At 39.5% G+C, this 23,304-nt stretch overlaps 1 protein-coding gene across 1 annotated transcript in view; it reads right to left on the bottom strand.

Moving 5' to 3' along the window:
* The window catches only part of THSD7B (thrombospondin type 1 domain containing 7B), a gene marked incomplete at its 3' end in the record, with an annotated part of 130,907 nt that overhangs the window by 44,818 nt on the left and 62,785 nt on the right, over positions 1-23,304 (bottom strand). The window contains exons 3-5 of the mRNA XM_010162709.1: positions 19,374-19,625; positions 12,003-12,172; positions 438-593 (exon numbers count right to left, since the gene is read on the bottom strand). Of these exons, the coding sequence (XP_010161011.1) occupies positions 438-593; positions 12,003-12,172; positions 19,374-19,625 (578 nt within the window). The remainder of the gene's footprint in view (positions 1-437; positions 594-12,002; positions 12,173-19,373; positions 19,626-23,304) is intronic.

Raw genomic sequence — 23,304 nt, 5'->3', positions numbered from 1 at the left:
AAGATGGCAGGAGGCATACACGTCAGTCCTGACACTCTTCAACCTTACCCAAGCACTGCCCTCAAATCCAAGCAGCAGGACTCCTGAGGAGGATCTGAGGGATGGTCCGGCACTATGGAGGTTGGTAGCTGCTATCCCAAGAAATCCTACTGTTCTACAAGTTCAGTGCAAGATAAAAGAATCTGAATCAGGCTGAAAATCTTGGGGTTTTGTTTTTGTTCTCACAATAATAACTGCAAAAAGCTTTTAAATGTCATATTCCACTTCTGTATGAACATTTAAGCGCTTCATCCTATGTTAGATTAATTAAAAAAAAAATACATTAAGCTCCCAATGTAGAATTGGACACTATTGCTTTTGCAATCTTATCACAATATTCCATTACCCTCTTTAGATCCCCCAATGCCACCAAAGCAATATGTAAGAGCAACCATTACCTCTTCTCCCGTGGTGGTCCCGGCAGTCCTCGGGAAGGCAGGGGCCCCAGGCCGACCAGGCAGACACTGCGCACTCAGAGGGGCACGGCAGGTGACACAGCTGGGAGGCAGAGGGAGCAGGACCCAGGCATAGCTTCCCATCAACTGGTCTAGTAACTGAGAAAAAAAAAAAGAAAAAAAAAGAAAACAAGAAAAGGAGGGCTGTAACTTTGCCCTGACCAACACACAGAGCTCTGGAGTTTACTGCTGGCCTTAGTTTTCCAGAATGCACCAAAATCCTGTGCTTTTTTAGGGTCTTATCTCCCAGAGTAAGAAGTTAATCCTCTGTTCAGCAAGGCACGTAAAGTTTTATCTAAATAATCCATATTCAGCAGGTCAATTAAGACTATGGTTAATAGTAAACAGGTGATTTAATAATAAATTCAATGCTGATTTTCTACAATGCTGGAGCAACAAACTGGAATCTAATCCCCACATTTATGCTCAAGGAGATCCCTTTACACCACACTGGAGAGAAAGACACCTAAGAAGAGAATCCGAAATGCTCATGCTGCAACTGGGAACCAGGCAGAGGCAGGTGAAAAAAGCCTGAGCATGGGGGAATGTCCCCATACCCATCCCCTTCAGGGACACTGCCACCTCTAGATCACAGAGACAAGGTCCAGACTTTTGAATTTTCTTCATCTACTTTCAATAAAATGGAGCAGAGCTGTTGGTTTCTTCTATGGAGACATATGCAGAAAGCATCTCTCCTGGGCAGCAAGACATATACCTGCACACAAGGCAGGCAAGGATTTCCAAACCTGTTCATCCAAGAGATGAGCCAACCCCAAACTCTGCCAAGTATCACTTTAGTTGATACTGACAAAAAATTTGAAAGCTGATTCCCTTCATATTTTCATTTATCATAAGAGATTTCTAGTTTCAATTAATTTCTCTCGCCTTTTTATTTGGGGCAGGCAGAGGAAGGAAAAGAAGGGGAAAGACTCTTAAATCTATCTTTTGAGTCATTATATGATATTGCATTTTAATTACATTATGGGCTGAATTTGGCTGCCTATTTAGATAAATCAATATCAAAGCAGTCTTTCAAAAGGCAAAGGCTTGTTTGAGTTTACTCTGCCATGGTATTACCAAGACTTCATTAATTTTTATAGCTACTGAATTTGATTTATCCTCATTTTTATTTTTAATGTGTATTTTCCTTTGCTTCCATGCACAGAATTGACTTGAAAAGAATTTATAAAAATACGACCAATATGTGAGTAATCTTTTATTTATCTTATATTTTACCATTTTCTTTACAATGAATCATTTGAAGAAAAGCACAATTTATTTTTTTTTAAACACAAGACTTCAGTGCTGAAAATCCCAGTAAATTTTGATTTGCACATCCTGAAGCTGAGACTTAAGACCAATATCCGTGCTTATGATTCCAGCTCATCAGAATAACAGGATTAAACAACAGCTGTAATTTAATTCTAACCTGAAAGATAATATGTCAGTAAAAAAGATCATCTTGTGAATGATTTCTGAGACATTGTAAGGTCTTTGACATGTTCATTTAAAGATTACAACAAGGTGGCATAAATCCAATTCACCTGAACGGTAACATAAACAGACCTTTTCTGGAGACCCTGCAAGTGAAGTGACAGACAAAATGAGATAAATATTAGAGTTTTAAGGATAAGAGTATTTATTTTACCAAGAAGTTTCATGCATGGATTAACCTGCCTTTCAGCATCAAGCTTTGCAAAACTGTATCATTTTTTGAGAGTTCACTTGAAGCAATGAAAGGAAATAAAATTGAGTGCAGATGGTCAACTCAAGGAATAAAGTCCAGTCCTACTCTGCCCTAACTCAAGGCATCATCATTAGCAACGGCTCTTTCCCCCTCACTGATTTTTAGATTGTTTATATATTGCAATTTAACTATTTAAATGTGGAAGTCACTAGATAAAGCAGGTTGGTTCTCCTGCCTTGAAAACTAACCACCTACCAGCAGTGGTGCCAAGGGTATTTTAAACTGAGTCTGGATAAAAGAAAAACAAAACAAAAAAATATTACAAAAAGTTAAAGGGGAAAGTTTTTGTTTGTAGGCAGAAACTACCAGCCATCCCAGACTCATGGAAGACTCCTTCCTGTTTTGGAGGAAATCCCTGCCTTCCCTTCCCTGCCAACCACCTTCCTCCTCCTCTTCCTCCCAGAGGCTGATGCCCTGTTTCATTCTAGCACTGGAGCTCTTTTCCCAGGACCAACATCCTAGAATAAGACTGCTTGTTTATTCACTTCCTTAAGTAATTCTATATATTCTGTAAAATGTAAAAAATACACAGGCTATTTTAATCAAATATCTAAACATATTTTAGGTGTGTGCCCGTTAATACTCACTCTACACTGACTACAATCCTCCACTGAAAGTCTTCAAGAATAAGACAAGAACAAAAAGAAATAAGCTGCACTGATAAATGTATATACCATACCATCCTTTTCCAAAACCAGATGGGTATAAAGAGCCACATTTTCTATTTCACGATAGCCAGAGTCACTGGATGGACCAGTGGGGTCCTCTATAAGAGTTTCATCCCTTCTTCAGCCATGTGATTGACAACCCTGATTTCCATCAGTTTTATTTAAAACGTTGATGTGATTTTATATTGCTATTCTTTCATACTCTACTAAATACTTTTTTTCTTTTTTCTTTTTTTTTTTTTTTTTAATGAACTATAAGGTGACTTTTTTTCCTTTGAACCTTTTAAATGCCAAAATTCTCACACACTGCAGCCTCCAAAAAGGCACAGATAGCCTGGCTGGGGATGCCCCTTTCAGGAAAAAAAAACCTCGCAGTATGCTGTGATAAATGAACACAGCTGCTAGGACTGTCTTTACACTACTGGACAGCCTCTTGATTTTGCTCAATAATTGACTTTGTAACAGCTTTTTCCTACATTCATATAGAAAAAAAAAAAAGTGGGTTTTGTGTAATTATTTTCCTTGGAAAAATATTAGGCACTCTTTGTGGGGAAAGGGAAAGGCAGAAGCCAGGGAAGAGAAGGGTGAGAGGGGGAGGCAATATCTCCAAGCAGCAGCTTATTTATTATGCTTGTTTGTACCTTTTAAAATCCTGTGTTCTTCTCAATGTATAGAACAAACTTGAAAAAGCAATCAAGTACTAAACTGGGAGCCTCTGAAACATTGCACATTTCTATAGCTGTTATATTGGATCTATCCTTTGGAAATGCGACTACAGCTGTTCCCAGCACCAGTGTCTGCCTCACGTTTGAATTTTACTATTTGCTGTTATTTTCAGGTTATTGCTACCAGCAGGAGATAATAAATTGGGTTCTAAAGTATCTTGTTTCCTTATATATTTTTACTGAGGTAGTGATTTAGGGGGAAGAGTGGAAGAGGAAATCAGCTCCGATATGATTATTTCCATAATGTAATTTTAAGCCAATAAATAAATTATCAGAGAATATGGACACATACTTGCAGGCATACATACCAACACTATGTTAAAAAGCAATGATGACCAGACAGAGGGAGAAATGTTTCAGACAGTATTTGGTTGCAATGATTCCTTTCAAATTTAGTTTTTCACTCCTCAGGAGGTAAATAATTCTTTATTTTTTTTCCCCTGGACCTTAAATTAATTTCCCTTTCACAATGAAAAACAAGTATTTTTTATATTAACACCAAAATGAAGACATTTCTAAATTTCACTAACATATCTGGGAATTCACACAAAGAATATCAGGGCTGTCTCTTACATACTGGTGTAGCCATATTTTAACTACTATTCAGTTCTCAAGGCAATAAATCCAGATATTTACCACATCTTTTGGCAAAATTAAGCCAAATTAATGATTGCCAGGGTACAAGAAAGGGATGGCATATCTTTGTAAAAGTTCTTACTGCGTTTGCCAGGACTTACAGACCAAAGACACTTGGGTCAATACAAAGGGAAATTACTCGAGAAAATCACACAGGAATGAGTTATGTTATAAAAACACCTACATGTGTAAAACATAAAGCCAGCACAACATTTGTAAGTAATTTCTGTAACTTGAAAGACTTGTTTTAATAATAAAAAAACTATAATAAATAAAGATTAAACAAAGGAGAAGTGGTGGATGTAATTTAACTAGCCTGGAAATGGTGCCAACCCTAGTCCAGTGCATCCCTCCGTTAAAGTGTAATACACCCCATGCCCGATGGAAAAGGTGCCTTTATGCTTTTAAGAAGAATCAATTAGTTTTGAAGCCACAAGGCACAAAGTTGAAGTCCTTTTTTTCAATTAAAATCTATGTAATAGACAAGAAATAAAGTATGAATAGAAGGCGAATCACAGCATGAAAGAGGGTTAATAGCAGATTGCCAAGAGCAACAACAGTTTAACGTATTTTGGAACAATAAAGATTCTTGTAATTTTATTGAAGTGACACAGACTATTAGCACTTCATGGAATAGAAAGTTTCCCTGTGTCTATATCCTCTGTTGTACAACAGGATCCTCATCCCAACAGGGATATTGGATTGTTTCACTACAAAATTTGTAGAGATTATTGACAGAAACAGCAGCTCCAGTTGGACTCAATGATCCTTATGGGTCGCTTCCAACACGAGATATTCTATGATTCTACAATCTGACAAAAATTTAGAGTGAACATGGGCTTCCCACTGGCACACGACTGAGCAGACCAGAGGTGACAAGTCACTAAGTGTGTCCAGGAAAAACAGTGGAGGCAACAGGGATGCTGGGATGCCAGTGAGTGCAGTGATAGGAAGGAAAAAGAGGATTCTCCAGAACACTTCAACCTTGCTGGCTGTTGTCCAGAAAAGGTCACCAGATGCTGAAAGTCACTGGGACCAGCCACCAGAGAGGGTGAGAGAAGCCACAAGGAAAGCAGGGAAGAAAACCCAAAGGTGGGGATATGTTCCACGAAAGCTTCATCAGAGTTTGAACTTTGCCCATCACTAAGTTTAGTGTTTAACTCAACAGGAAGAAGCCCCAAGGAGCAGAAACCTGTTCTGTGAGTGCCACATCACCACAGGAGTCCTGGTACCACAAGAAAACCACAACTATGGATGTGTCTATGATACTGGGACACAGTACAGGTGGCCCAAAGCTACACCAGTGACATGTTAAGCTAGCCCACTCATGGCATGGCCATGGCAGCTTGGACCCTGAAAGCAGAGCTGACTCCAGTTTACAAACTTGATTTATCTCAAATGTGTCCTGTTCCAGGACCAGACCAGCCACCACTGGCTTCGTTATCTCTCCTTACTGTCCTAGTTTGTGGTGCAGCCTTGTACATACAAATCCATTTATTTTTTCATCTGACTCAACATTATTGTTTGAACACAATGCAGTTCTCCATCCTCAAAACAACGGGACAAAATTACTCAGAACAAATCACCAGTTGTGAATAAAATTAATCCAGTTCCAGTGGCAGGAAATAATGACAAAAATACAAATGTAATTAAAATCTTAGCTTTCAAAAACCCTGAACTAAAACACAGTATCTCAAGTGAACTGACTGGGCAGCATATTATTTGCTGTATATCAAAGTCAGCTGTATAAATAAAAGTATTTATAAAGAGATAAATATTTCATGGTCATATCAAATAGTTTGTTGACAAAAAAAGGCATGTTCTTTATAAGGCATCTTTTAAGAAGACACATTTCTTTCACTGTCAAGTCTTTTTATACATTATTCTCTTCATTTTACTTTAATTAGTTTCTAGACATGAAAGAACTGAAAATACTACACCTCTAAAAGGCATTAGGGAAAATGTTTTTCCCTAATGGATTCGAACTAAAATTTTTGAAATACACATTTTAACACTACTGTCAAGCACCACAACGATCTGAATAAAATAATATCTCTTCTTGCTTCTAAAGGGCTTCCCCTGAAGAAGCCAGCTGTTACATATTTATTTTTCCATTATGTAAGTTGTATCTCATAAATTCTGCTCAGCATTTGGTGAGCTTACAGATCAATAACTCGGCATCCCAGCAATATAAATCTGATACAGGCTTGCCTGAATCTATTTTACACTTCAGAGGTGTATTTCATCTTTTTAAGACAGTTTGGTCATCCCAATGATAGATAACTAGTTTGGGATGAGAGGGATTCTTGGGGGCTTTTGTTTCCATCTGAGAACATGGTTTCTGTGAATGGAGTCAACTGAGCCATAGGCTGGATGCTCGTGTGGCTGCACCTCGAGCTGGTTGAACAAAGCTTGTTTCACACCACCACTGACCACCAGTTTTCTCCCCGCTATGGTCCTAGTCAAGTTGTCTCCTTACTGATATATTCTAACCAATTCCTTTTCAATTTCATAAACCAGACAAGGACAACAGGATTTAAACATCAAAGTCCCTAAATTCTAATTTCCGTAGAGCAAATCAATCTTCTCATTCCTGCAGCTTCACCAGCATAAATTTGTAAAAACAACAGTGTGCATTTAATATAGGGCTCATATTCCATACAGAGTTCATATTCATTCCAACAGTGCATATCCTGCACTAACTCCTACGAGCAGCTTATCTCCATCAATGCAGTCTTTTCCCAATAAATACACAGGATGGTAGCAGCCATTCATGACATCAACCTGCACAATCAACTTAATATCTCTAAAGAGTCAGACGTGGTGGCTCACAGGACAACTAGCACCCAAGGGGACAACGGCACATTCAAATAGGACTCTTTGTTGGTATTTCTGTCTTCCTGAAACTACTTCCATAGCTTATTGAACTGATGCCACATGTACCAATTTGAAACACTAATCCCCCCAAAGACATGCATTGGGAGATCACAGTTCAAAGCAGAACAAAGGAAAAAAGTGGCACCTTCATTAGGAAATAGAGCATACAGCAAAAAAAAGGCAAAACTGCGTATTTTGGAGCTAAAAAAAAAGACAAAAGTGCAGAAAGAAAGGGATGAGAATAAATATAGAATAATACAAGATATGAATGAAAGGAGGCCTCAAATTCATCTCTGTGCAACTAATTTCTGGAAAATAAAATAAAGTGCCAAAACATCTCCCATATGGGAATTAAGAATAGTCTGAAAAGTTTACTTATCAGATAAGAAAGGATTAGACATTTCTGTCTATCAGAAGGAGGGAGAAGGGAGTGGAAAACAAGAAAAGATAAAGGCCATAAAATTATCATTTTGAGACTCATATAAGTAGGACTTAGATGAAAGCGCAGGGGAACACTTTCACTTTCAGACCATGTGGGGATTCTGTCAGTGAGGTGGCTTGTAACACAAAAAGTACATAAGGGAATACACATGGGGATGGATCAGAAAGGAACCATTAGAACTGAAAAGGTACCTGAGTATTTGCTAAGTCTTGAATTGTAAACAGATTAAAGGAGTTTTTGCTGCCACAGCTGGTGACACACAAGTTTATTAAAAAAATCTGATGTAAGATGAACCAGGTATTGTATTGGCATTGTATCCTAAAAAGAAAGCAAAAATGGTTCTAGGCTGGGGAACTACAGCGGAATAAGTTAAGTCAAGAAATTATGTTTATTCTCAGGTAAAGGCTGAATATCTCTCAATGGAAAGAGGGGCTTAAAAGTAATAGATTTCTGTAAGAATAATGAAGGCACAACTACTGCACATACCCACTACTGAAATTCAAGATCAAATAAAAATAAATATATAGAGGCAAATATGATGGAGACACTCATTAAACAAAAAAATTGTAAACAAAGCTTTAGAACCTTGCACAGGTATGAGAATTCAATGTGTTTTTTCAGATGGAAAATAATAAAGATTAAGAAGATATGGAACTGCAATGATTTGCTGGTGAGATGATAATAAGATATACACTTTATTAGCTAAGTTTACTATGCTGGGTAAACAGTAAAGAAGATTCAAGGAATAACAGCATTTCACAAAGGTCTTTTCAGTCCTATAATTAAAACTTGAGCAGACAGGCTCCAAAAACCATTATAGGGAAATTCTGAAAGTGAGAGGTAAATTGGATCTTATTCAAACAAGTGAAAAAGAAAAAACGTCAAGATATATAAGGCACAAATTTTACAGAAGGACGACAGGACAGGCAGATCCCTAGTTAGAAAGCTCCAGAAAATATGGAGAGAACAGCAGTCCCAGTCACTAGGGACAGTAGGTAACTAGTACAGAGAAGAGAGGAGATGATCCTGGGTAATTTTATAAAGGATGCCATCCCCCAGACTACTGATAAAGATAAATATAGTCTCTAGATAAATCCAAAAAGCAAAATTTAATTAGAAAACACAAGGATACTCCCTGGCCTTCAGGAGAGAAGCTAAAAAATTCCTGAGGAAGAAGATTAAATGTAGGAACCTCATATCTTTATTAACTGAACATAAACAAAGACACCATCCCCAGGCTCTATGAGGAATTTTAATTCCCATATTATTGGACTTAAATATTGTGATTGAGAGGAGAGTGGTATTGCCAAACAAGGGAAGAGATTTCATAAACATCATTGCAAAATATTCTTCCATACTTTTACCAAATGTCTATTTTGTTGTTTTAATTAAAAGAGTTTCCATATGGGTGAACAGATTTACATTAAAAAAGAGGTATGAAGAAGGGTAACCATCACCATGTCTACAGTTTTTTCCAGACACAGGACGTCCAGACACAGGGATCAGGGAGTATCCAGAGATGAAGGATTCAGATAGGACAGATCAGGGCTGTACCACAAGCAGCTCACTTGCATATTCTATGCAACTTTTTGTGCAAAATTTGTCTCCTCTTTAAAAGCAACATAATTTTAAACATGTAGATTTGCTGCTTCCACCTCTGGATATCAAAAGAAAATTATAAACTTGAAGTATTAGATGACCACCTCTCTGTGAAAATTCAGCAGTATGAATTTAAATGTGTTAAAATTCAATGAGATACTTGAAGAAAAAACACAAGGCTCTGTTTAAAGCTAATTATGTTAAAGTTCAGTCTAAATTAACCAACGCCCCACAACTGAAGAGAGATGTAGATTCCTTGGACAGAACATTAAAAATAGCGCAGTCTCTTAACTGAGGTGCCTGTGAATTGGCTTATCTACTTACACAGAAATACAGGTATCTGAATGATACAACGCTTCACACATTTACCAAGCATTCCCTGCCAGCTTCATCTAGATGTAAGAGTCTCAGAACACAAGATTATTACAAAGAACTTCAAAGACTGGAAGACCTTCTGCCTCCCAATACTCATCATCCATGTTAAAAGTATGGAACTCCTCCTTAAGGCCTAACAAATACATAATTCCATCAAGGATGGATCAAGGCACAGATTTCTTAGTTAGGTCACCTCTTGGGGGAGAAAGATATGGCATCTTATCAATGCATTTCTGAAATTAATACCTGAGTGAAAGTTTTCCATTTCTAGTACCTTCAAGTTGGAATTTTATAATCAAAATACAGAAACATTTCAGCAGAATTAACCTTCTGAATAACTGATGTATAGGGACTCAAGGAAACAGGGACTCCGTTTCTAAATACACACATTTTAATAAAAGAAGAAATAGATGGGAAGACTAAGCAAATGAAAAATGAGAGAGATATCCTTGGGGGATAAAAGAGCTCTGAGCAATATGTATAAATACATCACAGATGGTACCTGTCTCCAGCTAGGATTTGACATACTTTACCCAAAAATGCTGCTGTAAAGACCATGGGACAAAACCTTCTTTCACAACTTGCCTAGGTCCAAATTCTCATTGGAGGTAACCAGAAGAATAACAACTGTGATGGATGGTAATATCCTATTAGACTCGCTTGTTTGATTCCTGAATGATCCCTTTAGGGACACTCAAGAGGTGAAGAAAGAAAAATGACTGTGCTTTTGACGGCAGCAATTAGACTCTATATTTGCTTATACATAGAAGGATTAACTTCCCTATCTTCTCCCCATGGCTGAAAAACTGGTACAATAAAATATGAGATGCCCTAGTGATGAATAAAAGTATTCTGTCAGTTCAGATGGCCAGAAGAGAGGTCAGAAGAGATGTCATTCCTTATTTATTCAAGGAATAAAAATTGATCAGCTTGTAATCGAGAGACAGTGAATATTACTGGACAGGGAGGGATTATAGGGAAGGTTTTCCTTCTTCCTATTTGCATGCGACTATGTTGACAGTAGATGGGGTTCTCACTTTCTAAGAACTACTGCAAATCTTCACTACTGCCTTGGAACATCACTAACAATTTATACCTTGTATAACTGCTCTGCACGTTTGTTTTTTTAGTTGCCTGTATGAATATTTTTTGTTTTTAAAAAGTAAATGGTTAGAAAAAAAGTAAAAGCAAGGACGGGGTACCCCAGCATTCTCTTTTTGCTGAGGGGAGGGCTTGCAGTTTTTAAGTTGAAATGAACTTTGAACAAGGAAAAAACCTGTAGGTGACCACACCCTGAATATATAGCACAAATTCTGTTATGAATTATGTTGGTGTAAGGGTTTCAGATGCGCTCCTCTAACCTTCCAGAGTTAATTCACAATACTGAGAAAGAATAAAGAAGTGTGAATGAAGTCCGTTAAAGCTTGCTGCTCATCTTTTTTTTCCCTACAGTGATTGCAAGGACCACAGAAGTCATCAGAAGGATGAAGGCAGTGAAAAAAATGTTACACGCCTGTCAACAGCTCTTTGCTTACTTTGAAAATCATGTGCATCATGTATTTGTGCAGGACAACAGAGGATGGTTGTGCTGGGAGAACAAGGTAGTGCCAGATGTTTGGGAGTGGTGAAGCAGCAACTACGCATGAACTGACTAGAGATTAAAATGGGTCTGGTTTTCTATAATCTCAGTCTGTGCAGGATGCCAGGAACACAGTGGGCGTCCAGGAAACATTTGCTTTGCCTTTGTAAGCAAATAAATCTAAGATATGATATTGTTTTCTTATTATCTTACATCTCTGCTCAAAAACATATTCCACAATAGCACTACATAGAGTAAACAAAACAGCCTAAGATGAATTATTGATCATGCATCTGTATCTACTCCCTATTCTTCTAAAAGAAAAATAACTCACTTCCAGATTCCAAAAACCATCTGTCTGCTCACAAGTTGTGACAATATTGTTTTTGCTTTCCCTTTCAAATCACAAGAAAGACTGTGTACCAATCTGAAGCAGAGGCTAAAGCCATATCCAGAATGGAGTGTGACATCTCTTTTTATACTCTAAATCAGGACTAAAACCACAGATAAATGTAAATGGATTCAGCTACCAAGGAGCTGGGCTACTTGATATGAGATAAAAAGAAAACTCAACTCCAAGCAAAATTTAGTTCCTTCATCCTTTGAAACCCCTCAACAACAAAAACCTACAGAACTGGCATCAGTTCACCCTAGAAGGCTGTGGCTGCCGGCAGTTCCTCAGGACCCTGAGGACCATGCTCTCCTGCTCCTCCAACACCGAGTAACACCTCCCTATGTAAGCACGGACAAAATGGGGGTATTAGCTAGCCAAAGTCTACTAATGAGTGCACGTTACCTTCCCATTTCTCTTACTCAGCTCTCCTTGGGCCAGACAATTCCGAATGACGCTACGCACATACCTCCCTTCAGTTGGTGTGTCCCAGGTTCTACTGTGATTTGGGCACAGTAGACCTCTCGGGTTTGTACGCCTCCTCCACAAAGGACTACGTGCTTGTGGTGATGAGGGTCCTGCTGGTCAAGGAGGAGAGACACTTGGCAAGGTGTCCATTCAGAAGTCCTCCAGGCAAACCTTGGAAATAAAAGAGACCAGGTAAAACAGTTTTTTAAAAGACTATGGGTGAGGGAGTGGTACTTTATTGGATGACAAAATACAATTGGTTTAATCTTTATAGCAGCACTTCCCAGTTCAAAACAGGGAAAGTTTTGAAACATTTTGAATGTTAAATTTACAAAGGTTAAGTGTTTGGTTTTTGTCTGGAGCACTTGTGTAGAATTTTTTACATAGCACTAATCTCCAAAGTGTTCTGAAACATTAAATCATGCTGACAAACCCTTTCAGCGGGGTGTAAAGAAGGAATGAAGATTAAGAGGTTCGATTAAGTGCAAAAACTAGTTTTCAAATATGTGGCTCAAACCAATAAAGCACCTCGCTCTGCCAAGAGCTGAACACCTCACTCCGAAATGCACTCGATAGCTAAAACCCTACATACGTCAACAGAGCTCCAAGCACCGGTTGGCTTTGCTGCAGGTGACAGCTTTATAAACGCCTAGGGCACTACCAATTTCTTCAAGGGATTGGCTAAAGTAACTCAGTTCACTCCTTTTGGTTTCCAGAAGTTGTGATATACAGCAAGCTCTAGATAAAAATACTTTCATTCTATATTCAGATCACACCTACAGAGCATTAATGGTTTTCAGGGAAGGATAACGTTCTTGGGCACAGATATGTGGATGCTGTACAGACAATGGTGATTGGTGTGTACCAGTTTAAATGCTAGGAAAAACTTCTTAAAACTATAAGGAAAACAGTACTGTGTATCAGTGGAAAGCAAAAATTATTTCCCCATCATGTCTGAAAATGAAGAGCATATTTCTAATACAACAATTTTCACAGGCATAATTCATTTTGCTTCACAGGTCACAGTATCAGAGGAGTAAATAAGAGCCTGAAGTCTTTCTTCAGCTTCCCAAACACAAATCTTAAGCAATATTGTTTTTATAACCAATCTGTTCGTACTTCTGCTTCTTTATTCCTTTGTACCTCTAAATTTCATAGTTGACTTTTTTGTTACAATCTTTTTTGCTTCTGTGCAATGTAAACTACATAAAATAATCTTTTCCTTTTGTCCTCAAGATAAATGCTCTCTCCTCTCCAGAAAAAGCCTTCCGCGTTGGAATTCTGTGTATTCTCCATCGAGGGCATCCATTCTTGACTACAGCTATGGCAAGGAAACATGTGTCTCAAAATTAAATGAAAAACAAATAAATGCCTCAGAACACATCAATGTCCTTTTAACTTCTTCTGTTGTAAATATGGAAATAGTTGTCTCACGGAAGTATTTCTTAAAACAATAATTGACTAAAGAAAAAATTATTATCTGGCTTAGGCAGTCAGCTGTGAACTCTGGATCCTAAAGACTCATTTCCAGAGATGTGAGCACCTGCTTCTCCTATTCAGCATGAGCTGTGGGAGTTAAAACCTAGGAAAATTAGGCCATTGGTGATTAAAATTATGCAAAATAACTAAATCTGAGCTCAGAGATAATTAAACTTCATCAGACCTTGAATCTAAAAAAAAAATAATAATAATCCCTTTAGATATTTTAACTGGATACTGTGCTACACCACAGAGTAGTCTTTAATGAATATCAATCGGGTGTTCCAGCCAGTGCCTGCTTTGCTGTGAGCACCTTCAAGCCTCAGCCCCATCAGCCCATCTTGCTTTTTCCCAGCTGGACATGCCCTCAGCTGTCCGGAGTTTTCCAGTAACAAATCCTAACCCCTCAACATTAGTTAGTTAAAAAGTACACATTTCATGGCCATCAACAAGCCCACTACACCAGAAACGTATCCAAGGGATTGCTGTCCCACTGAGTGGGAATCCTGATGCAAGACCTTTCCAGACAGACGCAGTGACCTCGCACAGCTTTGAGCCAGACTCTTTGCAGGGATTTAAATAGCCTGGCCAATAACTGGGATAAGTTTGCCCATCTATGGACTGGACTAAAGACAATGAGGATTATCATTACTTAACAAAGAGAAACTGATTGCATAATCTCTACTTAAATTTAATCAGAAGCTTGTTAATAGCCATTAGTAAAGAATAAAGACCACTGGCTCCAAACAACCGAGTTGTTTTGTTTTTTCCTAACTTGGGCAACCTCAAGCCAGTACTTGCAAATTACTATCAATATCCACAGTGGTTTTACCACATAACTGTAATTTCTTCAATTGAACAAAGGTAACCAAAGCCACTCTGGACATTCTGTTGTTAGAGCAGACCATACCAGAGATGCACTGTACCAGCGTAAAGCTAAGGGGTCCATACCATCCAGCCACCTTGTTTTCCAGCCTCAGAGAGTGAAGAGTGTGATAACTGAGGAAGTGGAAGGGACACTATACATATGGATCATCATAGCTGGTCGGCTCCAGCATACTCTTGTAATCCCTATGTCAAAACCTGTTGGTGACAACAATTTCAAACATCAACAGATTTAACATCTCATTTTAACTCCTACCAATATCTAGTTAGATTGATGCAAACTTAGTATAGTTACAGTCCTAGCTGTGACCCATGTTTATCTACAGACCTCTTACTGTAGCTAAAAAAATCTCAGCCTTTCCCTTTGGCTTCCCAATAGGCTTGTTCCACTTTTTGACAATACTTTTTGAGTTACAGGAGGTCTAGCTACTTCCAAAGACTGACAGATCCCATTGCCAAAGGTTAGAGGGTTAGCTAGATTGTGTCCTAAATGGGGACCTGAATCCAAAGCCAGTTATACCAGTCTGCTTAAAAAAAATAGGCAAGCAAAAACTACTAATTTAGAACCAATACAGTAAATGCTTGGGGTATCTGAAGCACTGGAGAGAGGCCAGTGGAGGCTACAAAGATGATGAAGGCACTGGAGCATCTCTTTGATGAGGAAAGGCTGAGAGACCCGGGTCTGTTTAGCCTAGAGAAGAGGAGACTGAAAGGGGATCTTATCAACGCTCATAAATATCAACAGGGTGGGTGACAGGAGGATGGGGCCAGAATCTTTTCAGTGGTGCCCAGTGACAGGACAAGGGGCAACGGGCACAAACTAGAACACAGGAAGTTCCATCTGAAGATGAGGAAAAAACTTCTTTCCTGTGAGGGTGCTGGAGCCCTGGGACAGGCTGCCCAGAGAGGGTGTGAAGTCTCCTTCTCTGGAGATGTTCAAAACCCACCTGGATGCCTTCCTGTGCAACCTGCTCTAGATGTACCTGCTTCAGCAGGGGGGTTGGACTAGATGATCTCCAGAGGTCTCTTCCAACCCTGACCATTCTGTCACTCTGTGATGTAGGAGGGAACTTGGTTGGTAAAGCTGAACAGCTTTCTACTTCATAAGCAGCACTCCAAATTTCTCTGCTAAACAGAGTCAGCTAAGGGTTTCTGTTACTATCAAGGCAAAGTGTTCTCTCACGTTGTGACACTCAACTGTGGCCACAGAAGTGTCCAATGGCACAGCTGGAGAACCAAAGCTTCACCATGGATAGTTCCTGATCCGAGGGGAGAAAACAAAGCTGTCCAGCTGAATGGAGGTCATCTCTGCATGCCCAAGACCAGTGAAGGTGAAAGGGCTGAAGAGTGACATTGCTACCACAAAAGTGTCACTCCAGCAGCCTTCCAACACAGTTCACTGCATTTCTTTACAAGTCTTTCCTATTTCACAGTAATGCCTTATCTTTAATTGGGATACATAACGGGCCTCACTTACAAAGTGATACCATCACACCCATATCTAAGCAGTTACCTTAAGCCTTTTGAAAAAATTGGTTCTTAAAACTTTCCCATTTTCCATCATTTAACTTCTGAAAAGCTTTGAATTTCCAATAAAGCAGAGGGTTGGTTTTCTTTTTTCTAAAACCCTGTCTTGTAACATAGCAACCACAACCAAAATGAAAGATTTAAAGACATAATCATAATTCTGGAAAATCTATCTATTCACAGTGAACATGAAAGCTACACATCAAGGATAAATATGATATAAGACATTGTTTTAAAGCTGATGATTCAGTGACAGCTGTGCAACAAACAAGTACTCAATATCTTTCCGATTTATAGTAACCTCTCGGTCTCTTTAGTCTATAGGACTTATGCTCTTAGCGCTTCCACAAGCTTTATACCTGTATATACCCATTCACTTTAATTGAACTATCCCAAATTTATATCACAATAAAAAAAAGTAGAATCACCTCCTGCGTATTTAAGCTTTTTAAGTGCTTAATCTAATCCCTTCAGAACAAATAACCAAAAGTAAAACAAAGCACAAAGCTCTGGAGTTGTACATGCAGTTAAAGTGTTTTATTTTCTTGCATTTAAACTATTGATTAAAGAAGTTATTGTAAAGTTCAGTCATAAAATTAAAAGGCCTTCCCATTTAAGAGCAAATTTACACTGATTGTCATGGGCCTGGGATGGGACCTTTAACTTGTAGCCTTGCCATGGAGATAGAGGTAATATTTAACAAAACAGTTTTGAAGATAAAGGTATTTTTCCCCCCTCTGGATCCTTTTCGGAGTCTGGAATGTAACTTCACCCATCTCTCCCTGCTGAGTACAATGCTGCAAGCGCCACCTCTTGAGCTGCTGCTTTTCTGTGTTGGTGGTTGCAGTACACAATATGGACCTTCATTCCATCATGGGGTGCTATCTGTCCCTGCATTAAAATACAGCCTCTAAAGAATCACCTTCCTTCTCCTGCTCAGAGCTGTGGCCACTTTCTGGTCTATGTCCTCACCCATTTTCTTTGCCATGCCTGGAACGTGCTTCGGAAAATTCTTGCCCAAAGAATAAAGCTAAAGGAAAGCCAACTTGTCTTAAAATCAACCAAAAAATAGCAGAGAGAGATTTCCAGGAACTGGGAAAGTAAATCGGACTCATCTTAAAAGATTTTAAGACTAATCTGATTAGGCAAACACAGGCCAGAAAGAAAGAACAAACAGTTTGTCTTGAGACCTGACAAATGAAGGAGAGAGTCTTTTATTGCTAATACTGAATCTCCTTAAATTCTTCATCTTCTTGTAAGGGGAAGAAAGAAAAGATAACGGTTTCTTAAGCCCCAGCAAAGCCACAGATGAGATGGCATATATTTAAGAGGAAAAAAAAGCATAATCTTTCTAGGTATTACACTGCAAAGAGAATATACTCAAATAAGGAGAACAGGAGCATCAAAGACTTCTTATATTCCTTCACAGGGATTAACGCTACATCCCTCTATATCTGAAGTACTTCCAGTACCTCGGTCACCAATTCCCAAACACCATCACAAAATCACCAGGCTGTAAACTATAACATGGACCTATAACATCCTCTACCAGCTGCTGACACTTAAATAATTTACTTTAGAATGTTTGACTACTGTTCATTAATACAAAATTCTGGCCCCCATAGCCTTACACCTGGCAGACTCAGAACACACACTGCGATGTTACAGCTTGTAGTTCCTGCTTGTTTCTGCAGAATTGAATAGCCGAATACAAGTCTACTAACCAGGTGCTACTGTAAAATTCTCCTCAACACTGTGTAGTATGAGAAGGTCACAGCCTACCCCTTGCATTTCGAGATATTACATCCCTAGAAATAACAATTAACTAAATACCAGGTAGATTTTTTTTTTTTCCTTCAATATTTTTACTTAAGTGGCTCTATTAACCTGTAAGTCTAATGTTATTTTTCTGGGCTAGCTCATTAGGCAGTTTATCCTAGCTCACACAGATACTTCACCAGAGGCGCTGCCTGAAGAACTGAAGGTGTGCAGATGTCACAGGATGGGGACGGTTTAAAAGTTAATAGGCTCATGAAAACTGGGGCATAATAGCAATATACTGAAAGAATAACAGGTTTCCTTCTGTATCAAGAGCAGCACCACAAGAAACTTATCAGTGTTATGCAGGTTCTCACTTTTTGGGCTCTCCTGGCTCTACACCAAGCAAGCTATAATCATTTGTACTTTAATATGGTGCAATGTCAAAAAGTCAATGACCTGAGGAATCTAGGGACAGACACATGTCTGTTCACTCCCTGATTAAATACCAGCTGGTTCACCCCAATCAGGTGTCACCTGCACCCACACTCCTATAGAAAATCAGCAAGACAATGTGTTAATCTATTGTCTTTGAAATTGATGTGCGTTTGGGCAGGAGTGAAAAATCACTCTGTAAGAGCCTTTTCGTAGGATGTAATCAGGCAAGAGAAATTTTTTTTATACCTCCTCTCTTCTGCTAGCAGGGTGCATAAAAATGATCAGCATTTGATTTTGAATGAACTCAACAATATAGAGACACTTTTACAGGTTACGCCTTCCTAAGAAATGTATCTTGCAAAGGCTTTATCAAAGGTTTTGGCAGTACCTGGCAAAGCCCCAGAAATTCATGACTTGAGCACTGAACAGACCTCCTATTAAACACACTCATTCACAGACAGGGAGATTTCTCTGCATGCATATAAAAGTTTATCAATCTTGAAGCATTTTACAGTCAATCTCAGAACATGTCACATGAAAAATTAAGTAATATTTTCTTTTCTTTACAAAGCAAACTAGCAACCCCCTATACTAGCCTGGCCAAGCACAAGGGCATGGATTTGAAGACCAGAAAGGCGAGATCCTCACCTTCTTCCAGAACAAAGATTACCATAAACCAAGTAAGCACTCAGGGACTACAAAGTTTCCCATTTCAAGAAGTACCCAGAGGGAAGCCGAGTAAAGTCCAAGCTATTAGGTCTAATCAGTTCCAATTTTCCTTAAGGAGGAATGGGATTTTTTTTATGGGGACATGAAGGGGAATTATTAAATCTTACGGAAAAATTACAATTTCAAAGCTAATAAAAGCACAGCCATGGAGATCTGCCCAGTCTCTGTGCAGCTGAGGAAATTCTCCGCAACAGTAATCAGTATGAAAGCCCCTTCAGAGAACAAGAATATCTGCTCTCAATTTTTTAAATATGAAAATATAAGCTGTAGCAGGTGTAATTGAAATTTATTTATATATGTAAGTGTAATTATCATAACAGCAATAACGATAATAGCAACAATTACAAGAATATTACTAACAGTAAATAATAGCGCTAATCATAGTTAACAATGATCAAATCAATGATCTTTTAGACACAGAGAGTAAGCATGACATGCGACCCTCTCCATACAGAGACACTGAGCGAAGAAGCTTTGCTTTGCACAAGACAAGCATCAAAAAGAAGTTTCTTTGCTTCTTTACTTCAGAAAACCGGGCTGAAAGCACTTGCTCTACCTGGGACAAGGCTGCAGCAGCTCTTTTCCTCCCACGCTACACGCTTCCCTCTCTTCCAGCTCCGGGCATTGCTTTCCAGCACCCACTGCCACGCTCCGCACGCTGCGACGCCGGCTCCGAAAGCCCGGGGTGAGATCTCTCCAGCCGCAGGTCCGCGAGCAGGCGCTCCACGAGGACCACTCAGATGTTTCGCAGTCTCTAGCGATGACACAGGACTTGAAGGTCAAAGGGAGAGGATCTTGCACACACTGGCTGCGATAAGAACACAGTAAAACAGCAAATCGGATCTTGCTTAATAAATTTCTTTTTTTTTTTTTTTCTTTTTTTTCAAACCAAATCCTCAAATATTGCAGCCTAAATCAGGGTCTGGCCTCAGACTAGCAGAAATCCATGGTCATGTGGGGTAAATCAGAAAACCTGCAGCAACACCAATGCAATGAAATTAAGAGGAGCTGTAATGCAGTGCACATAACACATTTCCAGGGAGTTTTGGGTGCAATCTTGCGTGCCGAGTAGTTTGCAAATAATATACCTCATTTATTTCAAGTTAAAGCAGATGCAAAAGGCACTATATTTGCTCCTGCGCAGTTAAAATTTCATAGATTATCCAGAACTGAAAATAAAAGCCAAGCCCAAGAGAAATACTGCCACTGGTAAACATTCCCATCACCCCACACACAGGACTGTCTGTCCATCCATCCAGGTGTGAGCATGTCCTGCTGAGTAACTCTGCTCTTTAAAATAATTAGTCACAAGCTCTTAAGAAAAGTGTTGGTTCTGTAAGGCAACAAATGCTGTCAAACAAGGTCAGAGGTTTTCCAAACTTGACAAAAACCACCATTTGGCAACAGCAGCTCTATTTTGGGACTCAATTAATCCTGCTGACATGAGGACACGATCCTCATTCATTCTGTATCAAGACACCACACAAGGCCAAATACAATGGAAAACCAAATTTTAAGAGTTGCCAACTGTTTGAGATTTGGTATCAAGATAGAAAGTCCCAGAATAAAATTTTTAAGAGTTCCAAAGTTACAATAGCTTTTCACAGTATGGAAATATATGGCAAATGAACTAAATACTTCTGGGAGGAGAAAAACCTCCAGACTGAGGTCACCATCCTTCCTTACTCCTCTGCTTCACTCTCATCTAGTTGACGGCTGAAAGTGCACTCTCCTGGGAGGGACCCCAGAGGGCACCTCACCACAGCTGGAGGTCAGCCAGAAAGTCACCACTCATCTCCCAGAACAGGAGAAAAATTGTCTCTGAAAAACCTTAGATAGCTGAGGTAGCAGAGTGGGAAAGGATATACTGAAATAGGACTGCGGTACCTATGAGCAGAGACATCACTGCAGCACCACCAAGGATGGGATAGGACAGAAAGAGATGAAACCCAGGAAAAATGAGTCACCAGGAGAAAAAGAACCAAGAATTTCTACCTAGGGCTATGCTGATGATACAAATTGGTCACCGAAATTAAGACCATACATGAACTCAGTGTGAACTCTCTCTAAATTTGTCTTCGCGAGCTCTAGTTGCTCATGGTCAAGCTTTTGCCAACTGTAAGGAGCAAATACATGTACACTTAAAAGGTGTGAAATCCAGAGTTGCTGCCAGGGAACCAGCCATTAACTCACTTGGTATTATTTATAGCACAGTTTGACTAACCTAACTCTCTCTAAAGAAAACAGTCTGGGGCAATCATTTCAGGATGGCCGGGCAGTCTCATAAGGGGAGCAGAGAAGATAAAGGACATTCAGTCGCTTCTCCTCCAGTCTAGAAATTGGTCCCATTTTCACAAAGGTCAAGAGGAATATTCCCACTGATACCTGATCACGTCTGACTAGACCCTCAACTACCAGCAAAATACAGCATTTAGTAGCTTAAATTTATACCTCAAAACTAAAAAAGTGATACAACTTTTTGTCTCAGTTTCTTCATCCAGAATAAAACTCATTAATCTCACAGGTACTGGGAGGATTAATTTACTAAGGTTTATTTTAACAACTTCATAAAGCAGACACAACTTGTGATATAGCCCCCTTAAAATACAATTGTTTGGAACATTAGCTTAGTCACATGAATGGTAACTTTACTTCCCTTTTAATACTTTTTCTGTAGTTATCAGGTGAGCCATCTGTGCCAGTACATTAACAAGAATTCCTGATTCTGAGTAGGTAAAATAGTACCACATACAAACCACTGTCCTAACTGACTGTACTAGAAAAGTAGAGTTTCTCGAGGAACATAGCATGGAGGGTAACTGATTCAACATTTTAAAAGAGCGATCAAAACTGTGCATTCAGGTACCAGTATGAAAACCCCAATCCATGTTTGGGGTTGCGCCACTGCAAAGGAGACCTTAGTCTGGCCTCATCTTTACTGAAATACCAAATAAAATGAAGCCTTTAAAAATCTGACTTGAGGTCTTCTTTAAAATTAATATTGCCAGCCCCAACTGCTAGCTAGACAATACCCACAATACCTCTCCTAAAGGATTCAAATCTACGCCCACACTCCAGCCACAAAGACATCTCTGCCCAGCAATCATCCTTGCTATTTGCAAAAGCCCTGAAGTACACGAAGACTGAAAAGGTTGTTTCTTTCCCTGAAAATCCCTCCACCGCTGCTACTCCAACAGGCTAAAGAGATAACTTCATTGACCTTAAGGTGAACAAGACGTGGAGCTGGTAATTTCCATCCTTCTGCTGGAGGTGGTGGTTCTGAGGGAGAATTACATGCAACCGCCAACAGAACACAAATCTAATTAACTTGTACCTACTCATTCAGAGCCTCAAAGTCAAATTAACTGTGACACTGAGCAACACAAAGACAAATGTAAAAACACGCTTTTGCATGAAATTCAGACACAGTCTTTCATGTCAACAGATGTATTTAGGACAACCCAATACAGATAAAGCCCAGACGTGCCAGACACTCACTGATCTGAGGCTGCAAACCAGGTGTGTATTTGTGCTGCTGTGGCTGTATCCGAATGGGCAGGGAGAGGAAGGTGGTCTTGGGGACAGGAGACAATACATAAACCCTGTTTTTAAACTAACTTTCCATGTATTAATCTATCAGGTTGGATCTTCTTCTCGGGAGTCAATCTGGTAACTGTGATATAGTAGGGTACTTATGCGATTGATGCTTTTTTCTATGTTGCACACTGGGATTGATACTGTAAAACTACAGGAATTGTTTTACAACCTACGTTACGTTGCTTGTGGCGCAAGATGGACCCGTTAGTTAGCAGCAGCACGAAGCTTAACTCATTCAAATGGCAGAGAACCCTCTTACTTCCTCGTGTACTGAAGGGCAATAAACCACATATTTAAAAAACCCACTAAACCAAAGGAAATCTACTCATGCCTCTTTTACACTCACATAGTCCTGCAGCAAACAAGCAGAAAAGGAAAAAGAGAAGGAGGAAAAGCTGTCCCATGTACCACTCTTACTGCGGAGCTCCAGGTCCCCCATGACTGCGTAACTGTGGGCCACTGCCAACGGAGGAGCCCTGCTCTTATCACAGAATGGTTTGGGTTGGAAGCGACCTTTCAAGGTCACCTAGTCCAACCCCTGCAGTGAGCAGGGACATCTTCAACCAGATCAGGTTGCTCACAGCCCCATCCAGCCTGACCTTGAATACTTGCAGGGATGGGGCTTCTACCACCTCTCTGGGCAGCCTGTGCCAGTGTCTCATCACCCTCATTCCTCCATCTCCAGCACACTCTCCACCACCTCTGCTACAGGACACAGAAACTGTGCAGCCCCAAGCTGAACCATACAGCTTCCTGTTCTAGACAAAAAGTAACCCACCAAAAAAATAATACATTTTCCAACAGCTCAGTGTATCTATGCTACATGTCTTACAGTCACACAGTCAACACTTCCAATGCAAGGAAATTAGTGGGAACAGGTCTATCAGCAG

The sequence above is a fragment of the Antrostomus carolinensis genome, unplaced genomic scaffold, assembly GCF_000700745.2.
Source record: "Antrostomus carolinensis isolate BGI_N321 unplaced genomic scaffold, ASM70074v2 scaffold17842, whole genome shotgun sequence".
NCBI classification, from domain to species: domain Eukaryota; kingdom Metazoa; phylum Chordata; class Aves; order Caprimulgiformes; family Caprimulgidae; genus Antrostomus; species Antrostomus carolinensis.
Note: the sequence above shows the minus strand (reverse complement) of the source record. Positions and strands in the feature narration are given on the sequence as shown.